This window comes from Schistocerca serialis, chromosome 5 (assembly GCF_023864345.2).
Source record: "Schistocerca serialis cubense isolate TAMUIC-IGC-003099 chromosome 5, iqSchSeri2.2, whole genome shotgun sequence".
NCBI lineage: Eukaryota > Metazoa > Arthropoda > Insecta > Orthoptera > Acrididae > Schistocerca > Schistocerca serialis.
The window spans coordinates 88,887,690-88,899,979 of record NC_064642.1 but is presented as its reverse complement, the minus strand read 5'-3'; the positions used below and the strand labels follow the sequence as shown (position 1 = coordinate 88,899,979).

At 37.2% G+C, this 12,290-nt stretch overlaps 1 protein-coding gene across 1 annotated transcript in view; it reads left to right on the top strand.

The window, feature by feature from the left end:
• The first annotated feature begins 399 nt into the window (after window positions 1–399).
• LOC126481761 (uncharacterized) overlaps window positions 400–12,290 on the top strand; it is a 34,501-nt gene continuing 22,610 nt past the window's right edge. Inside the window, exon 1 of the mRNA XM_050105716.1 lies at window positions 400–417. Within this exon, the coding sequence (XP_049961673.1) occupies window positions 400–417 (18 nt within the window). The remainder of the gene's footprint in view (window positions 418–12,290) is intronic.

Here is a 12,290-nt window from a genome sequence, read left to right as displayed (position 1 = left end):
GAAACAACCTTCATAACTAGTGCAGAAACAGTTCTGCCCATGACAATAAAATAAGATCTAGGCTACACTTACCTCTACTAAGAAAGTATGAAAATAAAACTCCAATCGGTATTTTCTATCAAGGAATACGATAATACAACAAAACGTCTACAGGGATTAAACAATATTACCATCACAAAAATATTTAAAAAGGAAATTTATAGCTAACTGTTAAGCAATAAATTCTATGTACTGATGATTAATTAAATCAAACAGAATAGTAGGAGTTTGGTAACAAATTTAAAACAGGTAGTTACTTAGGAAACACTTTTGTTGTTTCAGAAGACATTATCGCAATAGTTTCTTCTGGAAACTGTCACAACAAAGTTAACATATCACCCCCTATCGAATTTCAACAACATGGAGAGGTTTTTTCAGGTGAGTAAGTAGAAAGCTGTGATATGCAAAATGGAAAACAAACGAAGTTCCCATAGTTATGTTGTCAGGTACTGGGTGTACATGGTGTGGGGGGGGGGGGGGGGGAGGGAGTGGTGTGAAGTGACTGGTTCAAATGGTTCAAATGGTTCAAATGGCTCTGAGCACTATGGGACTCAACTGCTGAGGTCATTAGTCCCCTAGAACTTAGAACTAGTTAAACCTAACTAACCTAAGGACAGCACAAACATCCATGCCCGAGGCAGGATTCGAACCTGCGACCGTAGCGGTCTTGCGGTTCCAGACTGCAGCGCCTTTAACCGCACGGCCACTTCGGCCGGCGAAGTGACTGGTATTGAGAAATAAACGCACACTGTAGCAGTACTTTTTTACATTATTAAATAAGTTACTTTGAAACACGTATGTAACGCAGCAGCGATGGCGAGGCATTGTAGCATCTGTGACCAGAGAGTATGCGCTTGACCGCGCGAGTGTTGCGAGCGGTTCTCAGTCAGTAGTAGTCTTTGCGAGTTAGTTGTCGCTATGCAGAGTAGCAGTCAGTCTGTCGTTGCGAGTCTGTCAGTTCAGTCGTTGCGAGTCTATAGCTCTGTCTAGTTGAGAGCAGTACTCAGTCTGTAGTCGTCATGCAGAGCGGTCGGTCAGTAGTAGCAGCCCAGTGCGGTTGTGTGATGTAGGCGGTCGGCAACAATGGTCAAGATGAGGAATAAGGTATACTGTTAAATAATATAATCATTAGATAATGAAAAATTTTATTTATTGTAATTATTCTCCAACAAGTCTCCCAATAATAATTTTTTATTTCAAAAGCATTTTCTCAAAAATTTAATTTTTTATTGAACTCAAGATTTCGTTGCACTTCCCATTTCATTCCACTTCTTTTGAAGAAAAACTCCACTAAAATCACAAAAAAAAAAGAGAATATTATTATTTGCAATGCAGTTCCTCGAAGCGGTGCGCAACAACAAGAGCAGATATGTGACATCCATTTATTCTGAGGTAAGACTTTAATTCTGATTGTTTTACACAGGGCCAAAGACCGATATTTCGGTTTAATTGAATTTTCTTGTCACTGAATGGACTTTAATTTTTTGAAGGATTTATATTTGAGTCAGATTGCGAATTTCACATTTTTTTGTTGCCATTGTCAGTACATTTCATTGTGGGCAGGTTACGCATAGAGCCATGTCCATCAGCATTTCTAATTAGTATCGTTATTTTCTTTTAAAATTTTTGTGGGGAGGTTACACTTGGCGACACCCAGTCCAGGATCGTATTTCGTTGAGAGTCTTTTGAACAACAGCCAGATATCTGCTCTTGTTTGCTTAGATATAATTAGGATTTAGCGCAACGCTTTTAATAATATTGTGACTTTCTTTCTACAGGTCAACGGCAATTTGCTGCTTTGTTGTATTTGTGTGTTGCTTTTGCATTGTGCTTATTTGTTTTGTGAATAATTGTGACTATTGCAAAAATGCCGCGAAAGACTGTGAATAGTGTATCGCGAAGTATTGTGAATGAAATTACCGACTTAAACAACGTGACCGATAGTAATTGTGATACGCAGCGTAATGATGACAATCCTGCGTTCACTAACAATCAGTGCATTCCGACCACTAATGATGACTTTCACCTTAATGATGAACAAACGAACTCAATTGTCTCGTCTGTTAACTTGACGACAATTGATGACGCAGAATGCTCTATGGTAATGAGCGCTGTAGAGCTTAACACACCCGATTTAGAAAATCCAAGTAATGTACAGACAAATTTTTCGAATGAAAATGATCAGTGTAGTGAGAGTATGACGGATCCATTTAATTCCGAAATAATGTCTGACAGTGTACATCCGACTGATAATCCTTTTTGTAAGTTGCAAAATGACCAAATGGTCACACAAAGCGCGAAAACTGCAGGTACACCATTAAACAGTACTGAGAATGCAACAGCTACTTTAAGTTTGGATCAATTTATGACAATAATGCTACAGTTTAAGAACGATCTTGGTGTAGATATCAAACAAGATAATGAAAAACTCAAACAACAACTTAGTGCAGATATCAAACAACAGAGTGAGAAAACAGACAACAATTTCAGACAACAGAGTGAAGATTTTAAACAACTTAGGGAACAGAACAGACAGCTTAGTGAGCAAATTAGAGACGTTGCCGCGCAGTGCCATGACACTAAGGAACAGTTGCGCGTGGAAATTGAGGCTTGTTCTCAAAAAAATAGCGAAGAAATTAAGACTGTTGCGCAAGAATTAAGGGAAATGCAGACAGCCGCAACAGAAACACTCAGAGACGAAATTAGCGGAGTCGCTAAACAGTGCTCTGAAAAAGCTGCACAATTACGGGACGAGTTTAGAGCAATGACGATAGAACTTTCGCGCACTATGGACGCAAAGATAGACACGAAATTCGAACAGCAGAACACTCAGATTAACGAGCGCTTTAATCAGCACATACAGAACAGTGATACGCGTTTCCGCAGATTTATTCAGGATCAAAACAAAGTAAAACGACAAGTCATGGAAACAATCACTGCACAAAGACAAGAGGACAAACGTAAAATATTCGCGAAAGCGAAGACGTATGTAGACAATAATATCACTACAGTGTCCGACAAAATTAATACCATAGAACAATTGAACGCGGAATTACGGGATGAAATTTCTGACCTTAAAGCAAAAACGGATACACACACAGTAAATATTCAAACAGTGACAGATAGATTCGAACAGTTAGATCTAACACAGGATTGTGATGTTATCAAAGCTGATGTTAAAAAACTGAGCGAAACTACGCGCAAGTTGCAAAAACAGATTAATGCGTCTGATTCTAAAAACGATGATCAGGTTAAAATACTGACTGAAAAATGTGATGAATTGGCCAGTCGTATTGATGCTATCGAAAATACTAATGACAATAAATCAGACGATACTGCACCGGTTTCATTTATCCAAACACCTGAATTTCAAAATTTACAGCAGACAATTAATGAAATCGATTCATCTAACAACACGTTACGTCGGAAGTTATCAAATTTACAACAAGAAGTAACAGAAATGAAAAACACTTCTGTTAATAATACACAACAGACGCCACTTTATGAACATGTGTCAGAGTCACGCAGCGTGTATAATGTGAGCAATTTACAGCAACTACGCGACTTAAAATCCGAAAAGCCACGCGACTTAAAATCTGAAAAGCTACGCAACTTGAAATCCGAAATGACGCAGACGAACAGATTCACACACAAACCTGAACGTGTTATCAAATTCAATGACGAGAACGTAGATTTCGAGCAATTTGCATTTGTAAGCAAATGTAAAGAATTTAATAATGACAGAACACAGATACACGATTTGCACTGTATACGACAATTTATCTTTGTACATTCACCGCTATTATCGGTAATGGAGAAACTAGCTTTGAACCAGATGCGACAATTTATTTTTGTATTTACAACAGCATTGCCTGTAATGAAGAAATTTGAATTAGCACGAATACAACAATTTGCCTTTGAAATTTTACCGCTATTGCCTGTAACACAAAAGCTAAAACTTATTTGCAGTGCGTAAATGACCTCAGGGGATTCATTACGCTTTAATGAATATGTGCCGTAGCGAGCATAGGGCCCCGAGCTGTAGTAGTGCTGTTTCATCTTTAGTTTTCTGCACTGCTGCCTTCTCTTCTACTATCCTTTATATCTATCCAAACTGCTCTTTAACTATTGCTCTACCTAGTATTAAGAAACGTATGTAATGAAAACCGGATACGACAAATCTTTTACCGAATGTGACAATTTTCAGTAGGCACTCCCGTAATGACAACTACCGCCGTAATTTTAATTACAGATAAAATCGTAATCATCAGTATGTGTAAAATTATCAGCAATAGGAACCATATTTTTGTAACAATAGATGTTTTTCACCACAATAGCATGAAAGTCAACCGCTTAGCATACGTAACCAACAATGCAGTCTACAAGGTCAACCAAACTTTAATGTTCCGCCGCGTGCACGTATAGTACCAGATCCAACAAATAGTAACGCATGGCAGCAAAGAAATAACTACGTACAGACAACACACTATTTCAACTCGCATCGCTATGCGCCGTATAGAAATTACTATCATGACAGACGTAAAAATGATGAGCACAATTTTCAGCGTACATTAATAACAGTCGATCTTATGAGCAGCAACAACATCAGCAACAACGAATAATCATGAATGAAACAGACAATAGGTGTCATCCATAGCGTAACACGTCAATAAGAAATAAAAGAACAGTTCGTATAGTGGATATGCCACAACATTCTCCTGTAAATAACAGGACGAACGATAGAATTTAACCAGATACAGCACAGATTGCATACTACAGTAACGCAAACATTACTTTTGACACGCAGAATTTTGTTCACGAGAATGTTATTTGAAACATGCTTTATTGAATGCTCTACTTTTATCGCACCCAGATCTCACCAGAAATTTTTCCATTGCCACTGACAGCTCTAACACCGCTTTAGGTGTACATATTTTTCAGGAAATTGAAGAAGATGGTTCTACAGTAATTAAAAACATCGCATTTGCAAGTCGCATTTTGTCACCTGCTGAACTAAATTATTCCGTCACAGAACTTGAAACATTATGTGTTGTATGGGCTTTCACGAGATTTAGGCACTTTCTTTACGGCAGACATACCACCGTCTACACAGACCATAGAGCGATACAATTTTTACTTTCAGCTAAATTCACTCACGACAGGTTAAGCAGATGGAAACTATATTTACAGGAATTTAATTTTACAATAGTTCACATTCCCGGTACGCAAAATGTTATAGCAGACGCACTATCGCGTTCTCTCGGCAACAATCAGCAAGACGTAGCAACCAACTTCTGCAAAGCAAATTTCAGTGTCATGTACATTCAGCAGGTTGCATTTGAAAATTTTATTTCATCGTCATTACAGGACATAGCACAAGAACAAAATAAGGACAATGTGTGGAAAGAAATTAAACACCTTTGGCAAGATAGGAAAAATGTTACGATTAGGAACCACTACACTGTACGCAATGACATTCTGTTTCGCCGCTCTCATCCTGACAGCAACATTTGGTTATTATGCATTCCTGACGAACTGGTTAACAAACTAATTTGGTACACTCATTTAAGTTACGCACATTACGGAGCACGAAAATGTTTTCTTATACTGAGACAGAACTGTTATTTTACCAACATGGAAAAACGTATACGACGAGTTTTAGCGTCTTGTAAAATTTGCCAGAAAGCTAAATCAGACACCACTTCACATATTCCTCCTTTATATCCCATTATACCTGTGAAATTAAGACACATGGCCGCAGTAGATATTTTTGGTCCGATTCCGAGAACTAACAGAGGTTTTTGCTACATTTTTGTCGCTGTTGAGCTCACTTCAAAATTTGTTACTTTCACTCCGTTACGCAAAGCTACTGCTAAAACTATTTCGAAAGCATTTGTAAAACATTTTCTATCTCATGTAGGGCATGTAATGAAAGTAATTTCCGACAATGGATCACAATTTCGTAGTAGTATATGGACACGCATGTTACGAGCTAGAAACATTTCTCCGATTTATATATCCAAGTACCACGCTTCTTCGAACCCTTGTGAAAGATTAATGAAGGAAATTGGTAAGCTGTGCAGAATATACTGCCACAAAAGACATATTGATTGGGATACACACATACTCTCATTCCAAGATGTAATTAATTCCATTCCAAATGAATCCACTATGCTATCTCCGACTGTTATACTGAAAAACGTTGAACCACCGAACAAAATTAAAGAATTAATAGAATTCCCCAAAAATCGTCGCCTACGACACCACGAAATAATTGACATTGCGCTGAACAACATCAAACGTGCCGCAGAGCGCCGGAGAAGACAGCAAAAACAGGTTTGTACACGCCGCGACTTTCACGTTGGACAGAAGATATTAGTACGTACACACTATTTATCCAGCAAATTAAAAGGTAAGTGCAGTAAATTTGAACTTCTATACGCAGGTCCGTATCGGATTCGCAGCATCCCTCACCCCAATGTCGTACACGTCGAAACTTTGAGAACCAGAAAATCGAAAGGCAATCACCATATCTCAAACATTAAACCGTTTATTGAGTGAAACCACTGTATGATTCAACACACTATGATGCCATTTACTAATGCAATTAATTCACCTGACTAATTATTGATGATTATCGTATTTTTTTTTCTTGGCAAGTGCCCGGCAAGGTAAGGTCAGCAGGTCGCTCTTCTTGTCGTTACACATCAGACCATGCATATTTTTCCAGATGAATTTACACATTTACGACTATCTCTGCAATTATATTTATGTGACTACTTATTGATGATTATCGTATTTTTTTTTTCTTGGCAAGTGCCCGGCAAGGTAAGGTTAGCAGGTCGCTCTTCTTGTCGTTACACATCAGACCATGCATATTTTTCCAGATGAATTTACACATTTACGACTATTTCTGCAATTATATTTATGTGACTACTTATTGATGATTATCGTATTTTTTTTTCTTGGCAAGTGCCCGGCAAGGTAAGGTTAGCAGGTCGCTTTTCTTGTCGTTACACATCAGACCGTGCACATTTTCCATTTTTTTGTGTATATGACTGTACTCCAGTTTTGTTTGTATGCACTATGAAATAGTTAAGATATAACACACACCAGTCGACTTTGACATTTTTTTTTTGCCTTATGACATCTCAACATCGTGACTGTTTCACAGTCGACTTTGACATTTTTTTTTTTGCCTTATGACATCTCAACATCGTGACTGTTTCACATTTTTTTTGCTACTGCATTGTATTATTCTGTGTACATTTTTTCGCATCCGAACACTGTCAATGTCTTGGACATATTACGTTTTCTGTCATGTTATGCTGTATGGTTAATTGTGTCACCATAAACCAGTCATTATTTAGTGGGTATAGGATTTAAATGCAAGACATTAATCTTTGTTCATCAATTTCAGAAAGGAATGATGATTCTAAGAAATAAATTTAACATAAATGGGAATTTCACCTACGGAATAAACGAAAAGAGGATGCAATAACTTTATGAGGAAGAGTAAAGGGATCAGGATTAACAAGCATTAACAAGACTATACTATACTCATCACAGAATAGCAGTCTTAACTAATTTTTTCTTTCAGAATACAAGGTGATTGATGCAGGCTGTCAGAGAGAACTACACATCTTAGTTTTAGTGATGAAATATGCTAGAGATAAGGAATAGTTAGGTAATGAGTAATGAAGTGATTTTTTGCAGATGATAGTGAATACTGATGAATAATGATGAAGGAAATGGTATTATGAATAATGAAGTTTTTCTTTACAGGTGATGATAATGGTGAAGTTATGATGATATGGATAATGAAGTTTTTTTTTCTTTATGCCACGTAGTTATTTAAGTATTTGTTGCGGTTTGCTTTGACAGCAGGTGTTACATTGCATAGTAGGATGACGGAAAGTTTTGGAAAGGACAGCTATGGAACACATTTTGTACACATTTCACTACTTGTTAATTCGAAGTTCACTACTTTTCAGCATAGTGTGCGTTTCTTCTTTCAGGTCAATAATCCGTTTTTGTATTTTTTCCGGGAGAAGTTTTTCATGACACTTACTAAACCTGTTACTTATTATACCTGTTCTAGTACTTGCATTTTTATATTTTTTACCCATTTGTGTTTATCATTTATAAATGTGATCACATGTACTGCCTTGTTACATAATCTTGCTACAGCTGACTCATGACGAATGACGTTACCTATCCTCATTTGCAGCAATAGGTCAAAAGCAAAAAGTATTATGCCTCAGCAATTAATTATCGATCCCAACGCAATGCATTGCTACCAAAAAAATGTATTACCAGTCCCACATAATGTCACTAGTTTATGATAATTCTGAATAATACTGATCAACTCTGAATAGCATGTCACTCGAGTAATGACCTCTTAATGAGACTATATTCAAAATAATGCTTTGTCACTAGCTAATAACTGCCACTGTTTATTGTAATGCCTGTGATTACTAATGATTTGACTGTAATTAACTGATTTTTAATAATGACTGTGTAATGATCTGAATAATACTGAATGATGAACTATGTTTTATTCTATTCAATACTTGATGGCCACTGAGTGCCAATAATTAATGTCAATCAACGAAATTGTTATTAATTATGCCATTGATTAGCTCTTGTTTCCAATGTTGATACTTTGTTGTTGGAAATGAATGTAACTGCTTCATAATGCTTTGTAATTAGGAAAAGACTAATGATTCTTAATAGATTGGAATGACACATAATTAATTAACTATGGTACTGTTTAATAATGCTTTGTAATTAATTAAGGCTAATAATTCTTAGTATATTGAAATGACAAATGATTAATTAATTAACTGTAATTAGACAAATGATTAATTAACGACAAATGATTAATTAACTGTAATTAGACAAATGATTAATTAACGACAAATGATTAATTAACTGTAATTATACAAATGATTAATTAACTGTAATTAGACAAATGATTAATTAAAGACAAATGATTAATTAACTGTAATTAGGAGAAGGTTAATGATTCTTGATTATACTCTGTAACTGAAAAGAATGCGATTATTTCATAATATTTTGTAACCAGGAAAAGAAGGCTGCTGATTCTATGTAAAACAATTAATGAACATTTTTCTGTAATACTACATACTTGGTACAGAAATGTTCAATAACTGGGCTATGAATGCCACGAACTATCAATGAAGACTGTAATTGTCAATATTATGTGACTTGATGTCCTTCACCTCATAAGCTGACTACCCTGAATTACTGCAATGTCCATTTGTCCTGTTTATCCCAGTGATCATGGAGCACTATATTTGGTTTTGCACTAATTCTACGTTGGTGTGCCTTGTAAGAGTGTGGTGTTGACACGACATGCTGTCCACCACCATGAGCGATGAAGACATTATTATGGTCCCACTGTTTGGTGTACCTAATGTACTGCCAAAATGAAAACATGGAACATTACTACGACAGTTCAGTGTCTTGGCTACACTGATAAATTCTGATGGGAAAAGAACTTCAAGTTGTGTCACTTGGTGTTGTACTACTGTGGAAAGATATGGACTTTCAGAGCAGCTGTGTGCAATCTAAAGTGCTACAACCATGATGCAATCCTTCCCTTTCCTATCCTGATTCTTGTCACATAAAGAAAAAATTTTTTTTGGTAACATCATTTATGTTCATAGGTTATACATTTTTCGATTCGCTAAACTCCAGTGTGAGTACACTTATGTCACTGGTCGACATGATGTTTGCCATTATGTTTATTTGTTGTGAAAATACTAAAGACATTTTTCAGTGCATGTGCACTTTGGACATGAATTTTTTTTTGCCATTATGTTTATTTGTTGTGACAATGCTAAAGACATTTTTCAGTGCATGTACACTTGTCAACATAATATTCTTGCCAGTCTGTTTATTTGTTCTGAATATGCTAAAGAATTTTTTCAGTGCATGTGCACTTTGTTATCTGTCAAATAATTTGTATATACTTTTCTGATTTGCTACTATGTTTTGTATTCACATTTTGTCTTTGTCTGATATATTTTGTACTTAATGCGTGTGCACAACATTTACTTTATGTACTACATCTAATTATTCTTGCCAGTCTGTTTATTTGTTCTGCATATGCTAAAGAATTTTTTCAGTGCCTGTGCACTTTATCTGTCAAAAAGTTTGTATATACTTTTTTCTGATTTGCTACTATGTTTAGTATTCACATTTTGTCCTTGTCTGATATATTTTGTACTTAGTGCGTGTGCACAACATTTAAATATTCTGTAAGTTGTAGGGTTTTGTTAATTAAAGAAAAATTTTGCCGCGCTTGGCAAGTCCAAATGACTCACCATCGCTGCCAAATTTTTGCCCCCCGAGTGGAGGGTTATGAAACACGTATGTAACGCAGCAGCGATGGCGAGGCATTGTAGCATCTGTGACCAGAGAGTATGCGCTTGACCGCGCGAGTGTTGCGAGCGGTTCTCAGTCAGTAGTAGTCTTTGCGAGTTAGTTGTCGCTATGCAGAGTAGCAGTCAGTCTGTCGTTGCGAGTCTGTCAGTTCAGTCGTTGCGAGTCTATAGCTCTGTCTAGTTGAGAGCAGTACTCAGTCTGTAGTCGTCATGCAGAGCGGTCGGTCAGTAGTAGCAGCCCAGTGCGGTTGTGTGATGTAGGCGGTCGGCAACAATGGTCAAGATGAGGAATAAGGTATACTGTTAATTAATATAATCATTAGATAATGAAAAATTTTATTTATTGTAATTATTCTCCAACAAGTCTCCCAATAATAATTTTTTATTTCAAAAGCATTTTCTCAAAAATTTAATTTTTTATTGAACTCAAGATTTCGTTGCACTTCCCATTTCATTCCACTTCTTTTGAAGAAAAACTCCACTAAAATCACAAAAAAAAAAGAGAATATTATTATTTGCAATGCAGTTCCTCGAAGCGGTGCGCAACAACAAGAGCAGATATGTGACATCCATTTATTCTGAGGTAAGACTTTAATTCTGATTGTTTTACACAGGGCCAAAGACCGATATTTCGGTTTAATTGAATTTTCTTGTCACTGAATGGACTTTAATTTTTTGAAGGATTTATATTTGAGTCAGATTGCGAATTTCACATTTTTTTGTTGCCATTGTCAGTACATTTCATTGTGGGCAGGTTACGCATAGAGCCATGTCCATCAGCATTTCTAATTAGTATCGTTATTTTCTTTTAAAATTTTTGTGGGGAGGTTACAACTTGCAAGAATGTGTAAACCAAACTGTATTATACGCTAGGGTTAAACTGAATGTGGTTGCGGTATTTTAAACAAGCCGCGGTCTTTCGTTCGAAAAAATGGAGGCTCGTATCCCCATCTGCCCATCCTGATTCATTTTTTCCGTGGTTTCCCTAAATTCCTTCAGTCAAATGCCGGGAAATATTTGCTACTATAAGGCCACGGCCGACTGCCTTTACCATCTTGGCCAGATCAGACTTGTAGGTAGGTAAATTTCTGATTATACCTTTTACGTCCAATATCACAGCATAAGTAAAACCACTGTTATTACTAGTACTTGTGCCGGAGTGACAGTCGACTGCAGGATGAGCAAGGCGAGCGATACCAGTAGATTTGGTTGTGGTTGCATCGTGGATGCTGACGCATGAGGCACCCCACCATTGTAACGTGCAAGCAATGGGCTTTTCATATGCCACCCTGTCAATGGTGAACCATGAATCACTAAGATATGCAAGCAATCAGCTTTTCACATACCCCTGCATATGTCGTAAACTGTGAGTGCATTTCGAGGAAAACCTCCGCCCACATTTAATTTCCATGGGCAACAAATTGTTGCAGATAGGGATGCCGTCGGCAAAGGTGTTTCAGCGGACAGCTGAGCCACATGCGCAGCAAACCATTCGCCAGACGGTCGTGGACAACTGAAATCACGAATAACATGTCACCTGACAAAGGTCCCGAGTTCGATTCTCGGTCCGGCACATAGTTTTAATCTGCCAGGAAGTGTCATATCAGCGCACACTCTGCAGCAGAGTGAAAATCTCATTCTGGAAACATATGTCTATGGCCTACCACCCAACACGTACATCTGCATCGACATCTACGTCATACTCTGCAAGCCACCTAGTGGTGTGTGGCGGAGGGTACTTTCGGTACCACTATCTGATCCCTCCAACCCTGTTCCACTCGCGAATGGTGCGTGGGAAGAATGATTGTCGGTAAGCCTCTGTATTGGCTATAATTTCTT